The sequence below is a fragment of the Aquila chrysaetos genome, chromosome 16 (assembly GCF_900496995.4).
Source record: "Aquila chrysaetos chrysaetos chromosome 16, bAquChr1.4, whole genome shotgun sequence".
Lineage (NCBI taxonomy): Eukaryota > Metazoa > Chordata > Aves > Accipitriformes > Accipitridae > Aquila > Aquila chrysaetos.
In genome coordinates this window covers 4,497,717-4,516,855 of record NC_044019.1, presented here as the reverse complement: position 1 = coordinate 4,516,855, position 19,139 = coordinate 4,497,717, and the positions used below count along the sequence as shown (strand labels likewise).

Here is a 19,139-nt window from a genome sequence, read left to right as displayed (position 1 = left end):
GTCTTTGTACTCCAATCAGTACAGAACGTCTTGTAAATATATGTATTTATTCTGTCAGTCTTGCGCTGCTTCCCTTCTACCATCAAAATATTAAAACACAAAAGCTCACTGATTACTCATCAGCAGATCTGCGAATTTACACACAGGCAGCTTTCTTCGGAGCAAGTCAGCAAATTAAAAACAACTCCTTCAAAAAACTTTGACTGAGAATGGATTGTTTCCAGATCCTTTTTTTTCCTCAATAAAAAAGGCAGGTCCTGGGGAAAGCTAATAAACAGCCGCTATTGAAAAGCTGATAGCGCACCACATTCTGATGCTAGTTGTTTTGGAGTAATTGCAATCTTGTGTTTAGATAGCAGGAGATAGGAAAATGTCACTTTGTCTACATGTCCCATAAGAATAAATCATCCTGGATACTTCAAGGGGATAAAGTGTCTACCCACAAAGAGCTGATTCAATAGTCTGGACTGAAAAGCTTTACGTTGCCTGGTAGATAGTTTAAATTATCATGGGAGGATTATCAAAAGCCTAAAAAAAAAACCCCAACACATTAAAACGAAGAACTCAAAGTCTTGTCCAACTGCAGGAAATTTGAGTGTTGGAGAGAAAAAGAAAAAAAGCCCACAGCTCCCTGATTTCATGAACTCTTAATTGAGGAAAAGTGGTTTATTCCTAAATGTCCTTTTAGTGTGCTCTAGTCTGAGGAAGTTATTGTTTGTCCTCTTGTTTTTATGGCAACCACTCCAGTATTGACTACTTTAATATTAACCACCTGAGAGTTTTCAGTGATTCCTGAGAACTGTGTGAGTGATAATGTGCCTCCCGCACCCACAGCCCAGCACAGTGATCCTCAGCACCACTGTATGAGATGTAAAGATGCACCTTGAAAAGGTTCAGGTTCTGCGATTAAGTATAAATCAATTATTCTGGCTGAATTTTGTTCAATTAATGATGTTAATTGCCTGGCTGGCAGACAATTTAGAATTTGAAACCGTTTCATAACTGATATATAAAGATTTTGCAGTTGGAAGTGATTTAACAGTATTGTTGATAATAGATCCAATACATATCCCTCTCCCACTGTTTTGTTAGCTCCCCACTGCCAGGTAGAAGGGGAGTCCTGCTTGGTTAGGGAAAAAAAAAGATAATCTGGTTGAGAATTGTGCTTTATTTTAAATAATTACCAGATCCGGTGTAGTATTTACACTTGTATTTTTAATGTTCCAGCTGACATTTTTTTATTTTTGAAGTTAATCAAGCGAGCAGAGATCACTCTCAATCCGGACTAGCAGAATCTAGTAAAAAAGGTGTTAGTTTTATATAGCTGCTGTTCTAGCGCTAAGTGCATATTAAACAGGGAAAGCTGTGGTTATCAGACCGGAGTACTTGATACTCGGTACTCCCACATGGTACGTTTGAAGTGATATTACTGAAATATACTGCAAGAGACGCCACTCTTCATCTTTCGAGCCTCCTGCTAGGCCTCTGGCGGAGGATGAGGGAAGTTTACAGGAGCTTCCCAAATGGGAAAGGAAAAAAAAAAAGCCAGTTAAATGATGTATTTGTGAATCAGCAGCTGAAGAAACATTGTCATGTGAAGGGAATCCCACTATTAATGAAAGAAATGTTTCCATGCCTGCATGCTTAAGTGAAAGCCCGTGCAACACTGCAATCTGGTCACAGCTCCTAAACCGTGCAAGCCCACACCATTTCCGTGCTTGATGTGCAGGCAGTAGAAACACGGGGGAGCAAAGAGAATGGCATTGTTTGTTCGAATGAGCTACTGTCGAGGGTGCCTGCGTTTGCCTTCCCCACCTTCTCACTGGAGACTACCCTGCAGGTCACAGGAACTATAGCCATGAGGCTGAAGAGAGGTGGAGATTACCGAGCTGAAGCAAACACGTTAGAGAAGTCAGGCAAGTACTTTTGGAGGAGGACATTTCAAGCACACTTTTCAACCCATCACAGGACCTGTTTGGGATCTGGCAAGGCTGCACTAGTCCTAAGGCCAAAGAAGTAAAAAGCAGGTAAAAGATACAGGTGTCTCCTCTCCGTGGCTGCCAAGGAGAGGTAGTGAGAAGACAGCGCAAAAATTGCCAAGGCAGCATGCTCATTTTTCAGAAAACACCCATTAGTGGAATTGTTTTCTTTGCTCAAATTTGACAAATCAGTTCAAGCCCGCACACATCCTGCAGGATACATTACACTCAAGTGTCTAGCCTGTATTTCCAAACAGCTCTGTCACCCCACTAGTGATCATCTGTCGAAGGCACCTCATTGCAAGCTGTAGTCCTTCAAGACAAAAGAATTCAAAATATTTATACCCTCTTTTTAATGAATGGAAGATGCTGTTATGTATAAGCTGAAGACACAGCAAACACCAACAGAAGTAGCTAAACTTGTTTTATGTTTTCTGGTGATGTCAAGTTGCCCTCTTACCAATCTTTTTGCTGTTCTTCTGGCCTCAACAAATTTAGAATGATATTTCAAAGACCGCTGATTATACTACTCAGTACCTGGAAAGAGAAAGAAGCCGTGGATGGAGTTAAGAAGAGAGATAAAAGCAGTCTGCGGCCCAACCCCAAAATTTTCACAATGCACGAGTTGGTTGTGTGAACTAGATGCAGAGAGCTACAGGGATGTTATGCTGCAATCCTGCAACTGTGATTCTTGCACATTTAAGGCCGTATCTGATTATGCATTTGTATATTTTCTGAGTATGTAATTATCTAGCACAGTACATGCGGGTTATGGAGTAAACCCACTTGGGAGCGGTGCACTGTGAAGGGGAGAAAAGGTCTGCCTGTGGGTGCGTGGTGTCTGTGTCGGTGATTTCAACAATCAGTGTGTGCAGTGCAGAGAAAAGTCTTACCTGGGAAGAAATTGAGATAAAATCATGGCTTTGTGCTGTGAGCAGTTATTGCCTCCCTGTAGACTATGAGGATCCAGAGTACCTGCTCAGGCATAGTACCAAGCAGGTTACAGTCGAAGTAAAAGTTTCAGGCTTCTCAGAGTTGAGGAGTTAAAGAAATCTAAGTGTCCTTGCTGTAAATGCAAGGTAAATTATTCATTCTCTCTCTCCCTCCCCCTTCCCTCCCTCTAGTTCAGTTTTTCTTTTCATGCTTTAATCGTTTTGACACCAAGCTGTACAAAAGTAATTTAAAATTAACATGAGTGACACTTGGTAGATAGCAGGACCTAGCACAGGGCTCCACCTTCTACTCGGGACTGTGGAAAGGGGCTCTGGATTGGCTGCAGGTCCTGAGGCAGCTGATGGGGACCATGGAAAAACATGGCAAACAATTAATTTGCTAATTTAGTTTTCTGTTTAATTTGAAACCAGAAAATTGTCAGGCACTCATCAGCCCACGAGCAAGGCTGAGTGGACTTAGGGCAGTACTGCACTCTTGACAGCAAAGAGGGGATGCATTTGATTAGCCAGCAAAGCAATTTCTTCTGCCGGTACCAATGGCGTTTAAGAGGCTTAATAAAGTGTTTTAGTATTGAAGTTCTGCAGCAATGGGTTTTGTGACACTTCTTGATCCGGTGCATTTTGTGTATGTGATAACAGCCTCTTTCACTGGGAAAGAGGTAACGTGCACACACGTGTTGCAAAACAGCTGTCAAAAGTTGCCACCTTAAGCGCAGAACACACCCTAGTCCATCATTAACCTGGTACCTCCAAACGATGCCTTGGTCAACCGGAATTCTTACAGGGATAACTCCTGTGCACGATAAATGATGGCGAGGCGTAACAGGCCTGTATCAGGACTAATGTCCTTTGATGGAGAAGGAAATGTTCTAATTTGGTTTCCTCCCATCAGCTGTGAAGGAGAGTATGTAATTTCAGATCTGCATGGAGTGAGCCCTTTACGCTCAGTTTTGGGCCTATTTTTGATTTAGTAAATTGAATTGTATCTATTTATTTCACACGTCCAATTCAGGATTTCACTAGTGGCTCATCAGAGCAAAAAGGTGCACATTTACTGAGACTGAGAAACCACCACAGCCCTAAATTTCATCTCATGCATTTGCAAGGGTTTGCTGTTGTGTGTGTGAGTGGGTGTGTGCAAAGTTGTGAACACATTAAATCAATTAGTTCGTTACCAGCAGAGGGAGCGTGGGTCAGGGCTGGGTTCAGTGTGGAGTCAGTAGGCTAAAAATGGGCCTGCCTCCCAAGGAAGTGTCACAGCACAGCTCTCTAAAAGAAAGACTGTTGCAGCATCAGCACGATTTGTTCCTAAATCCAAATGAACCGAGAGATAGGATCTCATTTGCAAATCTGAGACCTTGCTTGGCCTCCCTAATTCACAGATTTCCTCTTCCCCTTCTAAATGATGCTCTCTGTAAGTCAAAGTCACTAGATGGTACTGTTGCTGTTTAATATTGACGCCTCTGTGGGCCAGCTATTTGGGAAACTCACATTTCTGCTGAGAGCTGAAGAAGGGCCATGTAATTTGTCAGGGAGATGCAAGCGAGGAGCCAGGGAGAAGAAGTAGGTCAGATCTGGTTCCAGGGATTCGGCTGTCGGAGGGGGAGCGGAGGGATGGCAAAGATCTCATCTGAGCTGGTTTGCTTCCAGGTCTGCTGTCCGAAGGGGGGACGGGGTCAGGCCCTCACGTAAACCCCGTGAAACCCAGGTCTTAGTCAGCTTTGCTCGTGGTTAAACACTGCTGGGGGTGGCTCAGGCTCAAGAGGAGGGACGAGCCCTCTGGGGCTGCGGCTGGTGGAAGTTGTGTTGCTTACCGACCTCGGTGCACGTGGAGTCAGTCTCCTGGCAGGAGGAAACACTGGCTCGGGCAGCAAATCTCAACCTTTACAGCACATGAAAAGCCAACCCGAGGTGAGCGACTGGTTGCACAAATTCCTTAACCACTCAGAAACACTCCCAAGCTTTCAAATGACATCATTGCCCGGGTCCCATCCCAGTTAGGAGGTCACCAACCACTCCATCGCGGATGGTAACAAACAGGTTATTGTGCTCTGCTCCGCAAACAAGCCCCAGCCCTCCCAACTGCGAGAGAGACTCCTTCCCTGGTCGGGCAGCCTACGGAGAGCGAGCGAGCTAGCTGCCTAGCTGCCTGCCTGCCTGCCCTGCCTTCACTTGGGTTTCTATTAGAGGGGAAAGTCAGGCCAATTAAATCAGGCAGCATTGAATCTCTAATTGACATAAATGAGACAGACAGACAGCTGGGAAGACTGGGGGGGAGGGAAAGGGGAGCAGGTGCCCTGGATGAGAAAGAGATGGAAATCCAACCTAATAGTACTGCAGCTTTTCTTATTCTGTATGTTTATATTAGCTAGCAACATCTTGAAAAGTGTCTGAGCTCCTGCTGGAGACAAATTAGTGAAATAAATACAAGTTACAATCATTGTGTAGTTGATTAGGATGTTCCCCAAAACCTCCAAACAGACCCAAAGCAAAAAAAAAAAAAAAAGCCTCAAAAAGACTTTTTTATTTGTGTAGTTAAATAGAAAAATCTGTTTTTTCCCTATGCAGTTTGAACATAAGGCCTCGCAGCTGAACAATTACAAAATAATTTAAAATCCTATTTGTTTAATTTTCCACATCTGAGCATCCCTTGACTAGGTATTTCCCCCTCTCTTTTTACCAGGGATTGCTCTTTTTCCTTGAACAGACCCTTCAAACATTAATTTATACAGAAATAAGTTATTTAAATTCATACATTTCAGAAGAATGAGGCGTAAAGGGGAGTAACTTACCGAAGTCCCATACACCAGCACCAGCACTGCAGATGGAACCAGAATTACCAGCCCTTCGGCAGGCGTCTCCCCAGGGAGAGCGTGCAGCCTCACCCAGGGTGTTGCCCTTGTGGAAACACAAACTGTTGGCCATTTTCTCGAAATGCACCTCTCATGCTGTATAGGGGAGCAGAGGGAACTGTGCGGGGTACAAAAGGAAGGGTGAAAAAGCAGTCCCGAGTGGATGCAGGTAACAAGGGAGGGACCAAATTCAGTTTTGCTGTGGTGGTAAATCCTCCAGTAGCACAAAAAGCTGCAACTCTTGCAAACCAGAAGGAAAACAACCTGTACCTTAGTTTTAAAACAATGAAGATCTGCACATTGGGGTGCAAGAACACCAGAAATGCTTTTCACTTACATTTCCAGAAACTTTTGAAGTCTCTTCCCGAATATTTCAACACATTTTCCTTCACCATTTTCCCAGCTGGGATCATTTTTGCTAGTACAGACAATTCTTCTTGGTATCCATGGGAATTGCCTCCATAATTAGACGTGCACCCAGTGCACAGATCAGAGCGTTCAAACCCAGCAGCTGGAACTAGGAGGCGGGTCTGATTAAATCTGCTCTGCCACAAGGAGAAAAGCCAGCTTTAATGAAACATCAGAAGAACTCCCTACCCCTTCTTTAAACAGAGCAGGAAAAGGGACTCCTGTTTTACTTCGGGAGTTGCTGCTCATCATGTGCTCACAGCAGAGAGCAAGCGTAGCAGCAAGTGATCTGGGGCCTTGAAATTGGGGATCTGTCTCATTAAAAAGGGTCTAATTGCCAGCAATGGCATTTATTAAAGGGGGCTCACACTATGCCTTCAGAATTACAGTAAAGACTGGAAATGTTAGCAGTTGCAGACCTTGGTTTTCTCCTCAATAGTTTAGGATAACCCCTCCTCAAGCCAGTGAGATCAGGGTCAGCTCATGCATGTCTCGTAGAGGAACAGCTTCTCATCTGGGTTTCCTGCCCTGGCCAGAAGCGATCATTTGCGTGCATCCACAAAAACGCGCGCACAGCCAGCCAACAACTCGTTTTTTTCGTGGAAAGTAAATGATTTCTATTACTGCATGCCCAGTCTGCATTTAACAATCTGCTGTACAGAAAAGGGAGCTGGTGAGAGAGGCAGATGGTTGGATAGGAATTATTAATCCAATATGAGATTTTTTACCTTTAGTTGCGGCTTCCACTTGGTGTCCCAAACCCCACGACTACTGGGGGCTTCCCCGCAGGCTAAGGCACTGAGCTGACCGAGGAAGGCAGGCTGCGGGTGTGCCGATGGCACAGCAGAAAAATCATGCCGTATGCCTGCGTTTCTCTACCTTTTTTTAAAAAACAGAGCTGGGAGTTGGGGTGGAGAAGACATGTTAAACTTACAAGTAGTTTGGTGGGTGGGGGGAAAAAGCGACATTTAACAAATAATGATTTTCCTACTGCTTACGGCAGCAGAGGACACGGCGGGGACTAGGGATCAAACACGACGCTAGTCTAGACACAGCTGCAATCCTTGCCTGCCTTAGAAGTTCGTACAGCACAGGCTGAGGAGAATTTAGCATATCGTTTCCCTAATATGATTAAAATGCAGCTCCCTGTCCTGGGGTACTGACAAATCCTCAAATCTATAGGCATCCAAAACCACGTTACCATTTCCACTGCTGAAGAAGTAATTCACTTTGCAGATGTGGCAGCGGAGACAAGCGATGCCAACTAATGGAGGTTTCTTTAACTAAAGTTTGAACTCAGCCCTTCTAGTAATTTGAATATCATTTTCACAAACCTTGCGAGATGCAGATGAATGAGAGATTCCTGGCTTTGAGTCAAATGCTGCAGTAATTAAATGTTTATAAAACACTTCAAGCATGTGAAGTGCTATTCTCATAGACAAGAAACCAATAGACTATGGCAGATTGGAGCCGGATTTTGAGGCACACCAGCAAACACAGCTCATTTCTCCTGCTACATCTCTCTAAAAGAGTTGCTAACAGAGGATTATGGAGAACATTACCAGGTTCCTTTTATTATAACCAGAATAAGTCAAACCAGAATTGCTTTCTTTCATATGAACATGTGTGACTCAAGAGTTTTTCCCTCTGTAATAAATATCCAACTAGAGGGCCAGCTTGCTGTTTATCTCGTGAAGAAACTACCCTTGGGGAATCGAGAAATTGCTGCTACTTCTGATCTCTCGCATAAAACTGAAGAGGTTCCACCTGTTACAGGTTTCTAACACCATCTGCTGTTTAAAAATAAGACAGCATTTGAGCTAAGCAGCACAGGAGAGTTTGTACTTGTTTGATAAACCAGAAGTGACACCAGCTAATCTAGAAGGTTTGTGTAATTGGCACATTTCACTTTTGTTCTTTCAAGCCCTGAACATATTTCAACTTGATCTTAATTATGAAGTGAATTATTTCTTCGCTACAAGACCCAAAAACCCAACGAGCAGCAGCTGAAAGCCAGGTCCACACCACAAAACTTAAATCTTCATCCACAGTCATGGGACCCCATCTTTTCAGTATTGAAGTAGATTTCGAAGCAATGTAATTCCACTCCAAAGCCTGGCCCAAAGAACCTACTTAAAAACTTTTTCTTAGGAGACAGCCATAGCCTCCACAGGGAATGAGGAACTCAAAGAAAATAATTATTTCTATTAAAAATATTTACCTTTTGCTGTGTCATACTGCTTCTTGTATGACAGAATAAATACTCTAACCAAGGATTCTTTTACTGCTTCCTAATTGAAAGTGATACAAACTTTTGTCCCAGGAAAAACAACAGAGCCCTGGAGTTCATTACACATCTAAATTGAAGGACTTGCCACCAATGCTGTTAGTTTTTGTTGCATGTGTTAAAAAGCAAGGAGGTATTCTTAATAACAACACTTTTTCTAAAAGAAAAAAAGAGTTTTCTCCTAATGGGTCCCTAGAGAGCCCAGCCATTCACCCCGAGACAATGCAGTAGTTTTATTACCGCAGGTTTAGACAAAAATTACCCCAAATCTTAAAGTCTAATACCAAACAGAGGACACAGCTACATGATCCTTCTCTAGTCGTATCACGTCAGCCCATTTACAGCATCGTCCTCCATATTTAACATTTATAACCCCCTCCACATACATCATTTAAAGAGTCAGTGGCTCCTTTTGTAAGCGATCAGCTTCTTACCCCAGCACTTTACATGCACTTCTCGACAAAAGAGACCTTTTACATGTCAATTTATTTTCAGACAAGCATATCTGAAAGGGAGTTTCTCTCCAGAGTAGAATTAGTATTAATGGCAGGTGTTCCAGTGTAACACAAAAGGAGGAAGGCTGCAAGTTAGCTGAGCTTAAGTAGTAAGACAGCTTGATGTTTTAATAACCAGAGGCAAGAAAATGGAGTGGCAGCGGACCTCCAGCTTTCATAGCATGAATGAAGGTTTTATTCAGAGCCCCCTATGTACTTGCAAAAGAAGACCTTCAAATATTTTAAATGTTTTCATTGCATTAAAAGAGGGATTAAATTGTTGAATATTACATGAAAGCGCAGCATCCGCCCCACATACCGTCGAACACGCTTGTGGTCAGCGAGTATTTCCGAAGCCTCCCACGTGTTTGGGAAGGCGGCGGTGGCTGCCACGAGGAGGTGGTGGCGGCACCCAGGAGGCCACCGGCTGCACAATTCACTGTCCACAAATGGCAAAAGATGCAGGAAAAAGAATTTGCATTAGTTGGATGGAAAGTTAAAAAGCTGATTGGTTGCTTAGTGAAGTTTCACTAAGAAAAATAGATAATTGCTGAGAAAGTTACTGGCCTTCAGTTTTAAAGGCAGCCTAAATAATCATGATGGGAATATTTATCAGGCCAAAATACATTTATTTATGCTCTGTTTAATTTGACAGGGGTCACATCATTACGAGGAAGGCACGACTACTTCACACAGTGGGAAGAAGAAAAACAACCTCTCAGCTGGGTCAACCTCTTTTACAACAGAAAAGTTGCTGATTTATGCCCCAAAATAGTAAAGTTTAGTCTTTCTTATACAGAACCTGTATTACATAAAGAGAGCCGCTCAATATTTTTTTCAGGCTGCTTGCCTATGAATTAACACACTATTTCTGCACAGGTTAATTCCAGGTAGACTCAGCTATTTGAGGCTGGATTCTGGGATTTCTGCTCCCTTGAGCTTTCATATAGACACACAGGACAGAATCATAAAGGTCAAGTCGGCCATGAAACACCTAAAAATAACACAAGCAGTTTTCCCTGTAAAGATTTCCTTATGTATTAAAGTTAAATACATTTTTGTCCCTTTTCAAATCAAGACAAAGGTAAGCTGTATATCCTCTTTGTCCCAAGTTAAAGCTGAATGACCTCAACTCTGTGAGAGCAGATCATTTGGTCTTCTCTAAGACACTAGCTCCCCCCAACAGACGTTAGAGACCCAGCCTGCCACAGGCCCAACCTTCACCTCAAATCCTGCAATTTCAGTTGACAGCAGTTGGTCCCAACTGTATTTTGGCAAAGGTTTGATACTGTCAGGACAAAACCAGAAAGGGAACGAGGGGGCCCACTCGACCTGGTACAAACACCTACAGTTCTCATACACAGAAAGATCAACAAGTCCATTTTTATTGAGCACTGGAATTAAAAAAGTAACAGCACTTGGTTGATTTGGAACTAAAAATCAAGACTTATTTTTACTTATGGAAGAATCACTCAAAACAACTTGGTTAAAAGCACCCCAGAAAGCAAGGTGTAGCCCTTCTTGTTCACTCTGTTCTCCAAAGTGATGGAGGTCCCAGAAGCTACAACTGCACCAAACAAAGTTCCTCTGATTGAAGACCCCAGTGAGGCGGAGGGGTTTGACGCTCCGGGTATCGGGGTTTGACGCTCTGGGTATCATCTCACGGCTAGGCAGAGTCTGCAGCAACCGTGGGCTGCTCTCCCTGTGCCCACAGAGCTCTACACCTGGTTGTGCTAGGCATCTTTTGAGTTGTCACTAGTTGGCCTCACACCAGCACCATTACAGGGAGGGTCAAGCAAAGGTTGTAATGTTTTTCCTGACTGATATTTGAAAACATTTATAATTTCATACAAACAAGCCAGCTACCATCCAAGCAGGGCGAACGTTTGGTTTAAGACCCATCCTGACAGTCCATGTTGTTGGGAGGTTCACAGAGAGTGGTGATCACCACCAACACATCCAACGCCATCCACCGTTTCAGACCCCACCCTTGAAATGCAGCGTAGGAAATATTCTGAAAAACTGCTGAGGTGTCTGCTTCAATCCCAACAGTGCCCAGAGGGACTGACCGCAGCTCCAGAAAGAAGCTGTTTATAATTATTGTATTTGTTTCAGGTACCTAAAATTTGCACACCTTTTCACTGCCATGAGAGTTACTGCACAGTTGTAGGAAACACAAGGCAGGTTCACTGGCATCAATGAAACCATCTTGTCAGAGGAGAAAGCAAGTATTTTTGAGGAAGACATTTTGCTTGGTGGAGTGTCCCCCTCCCCAGCTATGACTAAAACATTAAATCCAGCTCTGCTGGGGGTCGGTGGCAAGACCAGTGAGAAAATCCAGTGTGCGCTGGCACTGGCTGCCTCTTCTCAGCAGCACTGGACATTAGGGCAGCACTTGGAATAAACACAGAAAGAAATTGTGACTATTGCAGCTTCTCACTGGCTGCTCCAGGGATTAAAACAGGACCTGCCTGGATGAGGGTAGAGGAGGACAGAGCTGTACATCTCGGAGAAATTTTTTTTATGGAATTCTCCATTTTAGAGTCAACTGGGACTAAGCAAAAGGGAAAAGCCAAGAAAGAAAGTTCCCCCTCTCAGCCACTGCGATCAGCCCAAAGTAGCAGAAATTCACATGAGAACCTTTCCTGGCTTTAGACACGTCCTTGAGCACGTGAGTGTTTGCAGTCCCTGTAGCTCTCCTGCTCCTCCCGAGAAACAGCCACCACCAAACCAGGGAGCTCCAGCAATTCCCTGCAAGTCAGAATGGGTCTAGAATTTATGCCTAGCACAGTTTGCCTCCAGGTGTTGGTTTCTATTAGCACTAAAATGTCCTGAGAGTAAGAAGTTCCCCTCCGCAGCCTGCATCCTGCCATCTTTCCTGTTGATTACTGCCTTATTCCATAACTGGTTCTAATTACTTCCCACTGCAAAGTGAGGTATTGCACCTGAGAGAAGGTGGCATAATATACAGCCCTACTACAGTACTGCTGGTTTTCCCATCACAGGGCCAGATGAAAAAGCTTTGCGGATCTCCCAAAAGGCAGGCAAGAAACATTATCCCTGTACGACGTGGGGAAATGACCGGGGTCACTTATTCTGCAGCTAAAAGTCAGTCAGTAAAATAACGTCAACTGAATGACACGTTTATTGTACAATTCAGAAAGAAACCCTGAGTTACCAACTGTAGAACAAAGTTAAATTAAAAAAAAAGGATGGTTTGTTTCATAGGTTCCTGCTGAAGGAAAGGAAAACCAAAAATGGTAAAAGCAGCAGCGAGAGCCAGCCCAAAGCCTCAGCTTTGCCGAGGAGAAGGTTCCTTTGTCATCCCCACCTGCGCGGGTGACAAACTGCCCCGGGAGTGATGGGGAGAACGTGAAGATGGGAGGGCAGAGGGAAGGAATGAGCCAAACCTAGCAGGTATTCTGGACAGCTCAGCATCTAAGGGGGTGTTTGCAAAACCTGTAGTTTATTTTGCTCGGAGAACTGCTGTCTGGGCTGGGGGAGGACAGGAGAGAGGAAGAAACGGAGTCTAAAAGATCGACCTTACACTGAACTCAGACGCACAAAAAGTGAAGTGAAAGGGAGGGAAGTCCTTTACAAACATGAGTGCTGCTGGTTAGGAGTCTGCAAGGTTGACTTTGGGAAGGGCATCCAAAGGTTCAGGGGAGGAAGAACCCCAAAGCCTAAGCCTCAAACATTATGCAGCCTTCCAGCTGCAATGGTGTTGGAGAGGATCAATTCCAAGAAATGATGTAGCTACAACAAATACCTGGCCCTACACAGGAAAGGGTGAATCAGAGCTGCTTTTTAGTGCCACTTGACATCAGTTATACATTCTAGTTCTCATATACACAGATGGATGTCTTTAAAAATTGACAATTTACACTTCAAAAAAATTTTACAGTGAAGTTCTCTCAGCAAAGATCAGTCCATACAAGGAGGAGCCCATCTTTCAGAAACAGGAAGGCATTTGGCCTTTTGAGAACAAGTCCTCAAGGGAGCTCCTATGCAGGCATTGACCGCCCAATCTCCTGCCCCCCGTTTTCGGTAGGTGTGCAAAGTCTGGTGTGCCTGCACCGCACCGTGCGGCTGCAGACCATCCCAGCTTCACAGTGTGGTGGAAGGAAGTTTCTTCACCCGCCTCTGTGCCAGAATGGAGGATTCGATGGGCTTCAGCTGGGGGCTTGGCTTGGAGCTGTTCAGTGCCGAGTACGTGGCAGCCATGGCCCCCTTGGAGAGAAGGCACGAGAAGTCATTTAGATGTAGAAGAAGTACTTCAGACTCACGGCTTTACAAGCTGAGGCAGCAGAGTAGCCAGACCCACACACAAAGCCAGGAGCATCTTCCTTTTTTCTTTAAATCTCCCTCCCGTACTGACATGCTGTTAAAGAACCTCCCTAAGTTTTCCTGCCATTAAAACAGCTTGTCTTGTCTTGCTTCCCCTGGCCCACACCTCTCCAACTTTCCATCCTGCTTTGCCCACACCACCATCACCCCACCTGGACCGCTGCTTTCCAAAGAACCCAAAGTACCCGAGGAACCAGCTGAAGGCTCAGCCCAGACTTTGTACCTTTACAAGCTGAACGTCCTGGTGATTCAGCTGACTCTGGGGTAAGCTGTCCTTCTGGGTTATCCAGGGATGCTGCAGGACCTGCTTGGCTGTTAGACGCTGGTGAGGATCTACGTGAAGCATCTTTGATACCAGATCCTAAGGGCATTGTTTGGAAAGTTAGACTTTAGAAGATTTCATACTTTAAATGCAAAAATACCACCTGTTTGCCCCCAAATTCAGAGGCCAAGTTTAAAGTCCCCAGACATCAATCTCCTTTTGTACAAAATACGTTTTCGGTAGGCCTGGGAGGCGTAACACAGCAGCAAACCCAGCGTGGGTCAAGCACGAGGTTGGTGTTCCACGCAAATATTCACAGCCAGAGCTAAAACAAAGCGGGGAGAGGCACACTGCTGAGTGGGAGATATGCATGGGGTAGAAGCTACACTGCTGGTTTTCTCCTCTCTCTTCTGCTCTTCCTCCCCAGCCTCCTTTAAACTTGCCTCACAGCATCTGGCCATGCTTGACCTCAACCCTTTAATGTAACACAGACGAATATCAAATCATACCTTGGCCATGTCAGAAATAGTGTCCCAATTGCCTCCACTGACGGAGAACTTCCCCCCGCCTATCCGGGTCAGGATCTCTTCTGGAGTGTCACTGGGACCATTTGCAAACGGAGTGCGGCTGAGGAGAGAAGAGAGACCATTTGATTTACTGTCCTGTGACCCAGCCAGGGAGCACCTCCAGGTAGCAGCAACCGATGAGGAGAGGTCCAACTGCCACCGCAGAGCAAGTCCGAGAGCAAGGTGGTCACAGCCCCCACTGTTGCCTTCCAGCAAGACCGAGGCACTTACCCTGCAAGCATCGTATACAGGAGAACTCCCAGGCTCCAGATGTCACAGCCCTCGTCATAGCCTTGGCGTTTTAGTACCTGAACAGAGTAAGCAAAGGCAAAAGAATTGTGTTTGGTTCTTGTCGTTGAGCTCACTTCAGCTCGTGAAGAGAGGCTTGACCCCTGCATGCATACAAATCTGTATGCAAAGCTTCTAGAGCCCTACTGAACAGCAAAATCTTGGACTGAAGATAAGGATTCAAATCAGATTTTGGTGTCATGGAACAGAGGAACCCCCCAGGCACATCAAAACGACAAGCGAGACAGAAGCCATGTTCCAGTGCGATGACACTGCACGCATGCTCCATGGTGTGCTGGCTCTTTTTCCTTCTTCCTCACCAAGATAGCTGAGTGGAAAATCATCCCACTTCTTTTAACAGGTCAGTTAATCAGGAAGAGAAGCAGCCTAGAAAATCACTGGGATTTTCAAGTCTCACTACCCTAAGCAGAGCCATCAGGGCAGTACAAGCTGGAGGACTGCACTGTAACCGCACTTGAGATCCCCTATTTGTTCATTACTACAAGTGGTATTTCTGTAATTACCTCTTCCAGGACAGAGTATGTCAGAGCAGGCTGGAGTTAAGAACAGGGCAGACCTACCTGTGCCAAGAGAGAGCACAGGCGAGGGGAGGGACGTGAGAGCTACCAAAAGGTCTCAGGTCAATAAGGTGCTTACCTCGGGTGCCACAAAGTTTGCTGTATAACAAGGAGTCATGAGAAGGCCATTCTCAGCCCTCAGCTGCTTGGCAAAGCCAAAGTCACAAATGCGAATGCTTTCAGGGTTTCCTGACTCATCCACATAGAGAATATTGCTGGGTTTCAAGTCCCTGTGAACCACCTGTGGAGCAAAGAAAGTGCCATTCTCAAACCCTTGGAAGACAAAGGTCTGAAGCTGCATCAGGACACTCAACCCCTGCTCTGGCCCCACATCTGGCTTGCCAAGACAGCAAGACCAGCAAGAAATAATAGCCCTGACAGGCAGAGTTACTCCCCGGAGGAGAGGGAGCGTAGTGCAATGCCAGACAGCTTCCCAGGAAAACAGATGTAAACATACTCACCCCTTGGGAATGCAGATACTCCACCGTTTTACAGATCGTGTGCAGGACCGAACTGGCTTCCCTCTCCGAGAAAAATTTCTGTCTGAGGATTTTATCCAGCAGCTCCCCTCCCCTCATCAGCTCAGTCACCAGATACACATACTTCCCATCATCATACACCTACCAAAGCAAATATGGAGGAGTTAACCCAAAGCCGCTTCCAGAGCTTCCCTTTTGTACTTCTGTACTGCCAAGAAGCAGACAGAAATCAGCAATGCAGAGGTGCCTCTGGGGATGCTTCCCCACCCCAGAGCGATACATTGAGCAGGGACATTGGGTTGCCCGTGCTGGAGCTGTGTTCTGCCCCCATAGACCAGTCTGCGCTTCCTAAACCAAAAGGAGAAGTCATTCAAGTCACACTCACATCTTTCAAGGTGATGATGTTTGGATGCTGCCCATATCGCAGGAGGATTTCTATTTCCTCAGAAGGGTCTCGCTTGCTCTTGTCAATAACCTGCAAGAGTACGGATAAGCATTACCCACAATGGGGTGGGAAAGGGGCCAGGATGAAGCAAACAAGTTGAGTGTTTGGAGCCCTGCAGAGATCCTGGCACCATAGCTGTTCCCTGTCCCTGCCCTCTTTAGCAATAAGCTCTAGAAATTCCCTAGTCAATTCATCAGTTCTGTGTCCCCAAACCCCAAAATTTTATGTCTGGCTTATTTCTTAAGAGCTGATGTAGCCACAGCAAAATTTGCGAAGAAAGGTGAGATAGTATCCTCCCTCTGAGAGAGGAGAACACTGCTTCCCCACTATTCCTAGGTAAGAAAGCTTGTGCAGTTACATGCACAGCAGCACAGAAATTGTCCGTTTAGGCCCTACACAAGCAGGGAAAGCAATTTCATTCCTGGATGTTATTGTGGTCATCATGGGGACAAACAGAAATCTAACAGGGGAGTTCAGTTCAGATGGTAAATCTCAGACCTTGACTGCGTATTCCATGTTGGTTGCTTTATGAATGCAGCGTTTACACACTGAGTAGGAGCCGACTCCGATTGCCTCCTTCACCACGTAGCCATCGTTGAACTGGACATTCTTGCCGTGCAGCTGCTGCAAGAGGAGAGCAGAGAGTTGATGAGCTGGTAGAGTTCAGGGAAGGGTTTGTGCAATGTGCTGAGTTAACTGCAACACAGAGTGAGCTGACAGACTGCTGTCTGCTACATCCCACAGCTTCTCCTCCTGGCTGGGGAGAGGGAGGAGAAGAGAACAAGGCAGATATAGGTCAGTAGGCTAACACTATCTGCATCTAGCACGGCGCATTTCGGTGGAACCTTTCAACCCACCTCCCGCTAGCACGGGTCTACCTGGAGAGAGGAAAGCAAACAGGCTCGCATTGCCCTGACGGCCTTTGCACATGACAGTCAATAGAAATGAAAGAACAACAGGATGCAAGAATTCAAAACAGAACGACACTGCCTCAGGCTTCCTGTTAGCTCTGCTCCAGATGGTACAGAGGTCCTGCGGACCCACTCTGGAGTATTACTACAGCTTCTAACAGTTGTTCCTCTGTCCCCACTTCTTACCTGTACCACTGAATGTAGAGGCGACTGGGCAGGTTTCACCTTGCCATCCTCCATCAATCCGGTTGCCACAAAACTGAAACCTCGGAAGAGCTGATGGGCCCCTGCACTAGGGGGGATGCCTGGGGAATCTGCAACAGGAGTCGAGAAACAACTTGAAGAGGGCTAGCCCTGGAGAAGCAGAAGCCTTCCCCTTGCTCCCCAGGAGCTATGGCTCTTCTTTAGGTTATTCGAGACTAGAGCCGCACCACGCAGCACCGAGCTTATCCCTACCACCCCACATACCTATGGCTGGGTCACCTCCTCAATGCTGCAACCAGCCGGAGCTGGCAGCACCAGCGGGCGGTGACCCTTGCCCTGCTGGCACCTGCCAACCAGTATTAAGTCATACAGTATCATTTCACACAGGAAACTTTGGCTTTGCATGAATTCATACAAACCTTTTGGTGTACGTGATGTAAATTCTGTGTCAAAATAAAAGGTGTCATCTGGCTGGCCTACTGCAGGCTTGAAGGGTGGTTTGATTTCCCTGCGGTACAGCTTCTGCAAAACAAAGACAGCTCAAAAGTGCTCTGACAGGTCAACGCTCTCGTACACACTCAGAAGGATGCAAAGGCTTGCTAGGAACAAGAGGCCAAGAAGAGATTTTGCAAAACTAGAAACAGCTCTGTGGCTTAGCATTTAATTGCAGCTCAGCAGTCTGAGGGAAGAATTCTTGGCCAGTGGGGTGCTTTTGAGTCAGTTTGTGGAGAAAGACTACAAGTTCTACAATATATTAAATCATGGGGAAAAAAGTGTTCTATATGCAACTTGGCCCCAGTCCAAAAGCAGTATCTATGAAGTATTTACCTCACCAGGCTCTTCCACCTCCTCCTAACTCCCATTAGGGCTTTGCTGACACATACCTCCCCAGGGACAGCCAGAGGAGATGCCCTAGGAGGGCACTTATATCCCAGCACTCCCACAAGTAGCCTTTTTAAATTGCTTCTTGAAGCAAAAATTTGAAATAAGCTTTACTAGCATTGGTGGAGGTTCAGTCCAGCAGCTTGCTGTGTGCCTCAAAAGCATTAAAAGATTGATCTTCAAAATCCCTTACCAAGTAAGGGAAAACGGGGAAGAAACAAAATTACGTGGTAAAGTAGGGAGTTGGCCAGAAGCAATTGGGAAATGCTGGTTCAGTTATTGCCCTGCTTCTCTGTACAAAACAAGGTATTTCCTTGCCAGAAATGTTTCCCCGATTCCTTCCCACTTTGTGCAAGACAATCCTTGTGCCAAACCCCAATTAAAACCTGCACTTTACTGTTGAGAGATGAGTAAATTCAAACCAAGGTGAGATCATAGGCAACTCAGGTATGAAACAGTTATTCACATGACAAACAGAATTTTAGTTTCGGGAAGGATTATTGGAAGACATGGAAACAGGGACTGGTAGCTCTCCCATAGCTGATGCGGGCGTCATGACCGTGCTATTACTGCAGTCAGCAGAACTGCGTTACTGGTGCCGAGTGGTGTAAAAGTTTGCTCTTATATTTCTGATACTCACATTCCAGTCAATGGTAGAGTAGAAAGGATGGCGCTTGATCTCTTCCGCCCCATCTGGTCCAGAACCTGAAAGATGCACCCGTGAAGTGCGTTGCATTAAATGAGGACCACCAAGTATGCAGCACAGCCAGGTATTACGGGGAACCTGGCTGTGATGAAACGAGCCCATTAACCGAGCACAAGTGCGAACACGCTGCTGACCCACGAGGATGTGAGAGGCCCCGACACAGCATCAGGTGTACTCAGAAACCAAAAAAATGTCTTACCTAATCGGTTGGCTGGATTCCTTTTGAAAAGGGCTCGCAGGAGGCTCTGTGCTTCAGAGCTCAGGAACTGTGGCATGCCCAGCTTTGCTCTGGAGAGGAAGTTATGCAATCAGTTGCAGGTTTAAAGAAGTCAACCCACAAGCCGACTGCAGCACCTCCACCCCCGAAAGTACAATCATCTGTTTGGCATTTACACTGCACCCTTCAAACTAACTGTTGATACAAACCCACTTGCCAAATAATGCCATTAAGTTGCGAGAACCCCCAAATTGCAACACGCTTAGAGAAAGAGCAAAAGC

General features: G+C 45.6%; 1 protein-coding gene across 7 annotated transcripts in view; it reads right to left on the bottom strand.

The window, feature by feature from the left end:
- Window positions 1-10,340: 10,340 nt before the first annotated feature.
- RPS6KA1 (ribosomal protein S6 kinase A1) overlaps window positions 10,341-19,139 on the bottom strand; it is a 42,628-nt gene continuing 33,829 nt past the window's right edge. For all 7 annotated transcript variants that reach the window (XM_030039228.2, XM_030039230.2, XM_030039229.2 and 4 more), the window contains 12 exons: window positions 18,841-18,929; window positions 18,576-18,640; window positions 17,473-17,575; window positions 17,036-17,163; window positions 16,437-16,562; window positions 15,879-15,968; window positions 15,476-15,634; window positions 15,094-15,255; window positions 14,380-14,456; window positions 14,092-14,209; window positions 13,544-13,681; window positions 10,341-13,203 (listed from right to left, as the gene is read on the bottom strand). In XM_030039228.2, coding sequence (XP_029895088.1) covers window positions 13,081-13,203; window positions 13,544-13,681; window positions 14,092-14,209; window positions 14,380-14,456; window positions 15,094-15,255; window positions 15,476-15,634; window positions 15,879-15,968; window positions 16,437-16,562; window positions 17,036-17,163; window positions 17,473-17,575; window positions 18,576-18,640; window positions 18,841-18,929 — 1,378 coding nt within the window. In that variant the 3' untranslated portion in view covers window positions 10,341-13,080. The remainder of the gene's footprint in view (window positions 13,204-13,543; window positions 13,682-14,091; window positions 14,210-14,379; window positions 14,457-15,093; window positions 15,256-15,475; window positions 15,635-15,878; window positions 15,969-16,436; window positions 16,563-17,035; window positions 17,164-17,472; window positions 17,576-18,575; window positions 18,641-18,840; window positions 18,930-19,139) is intronic.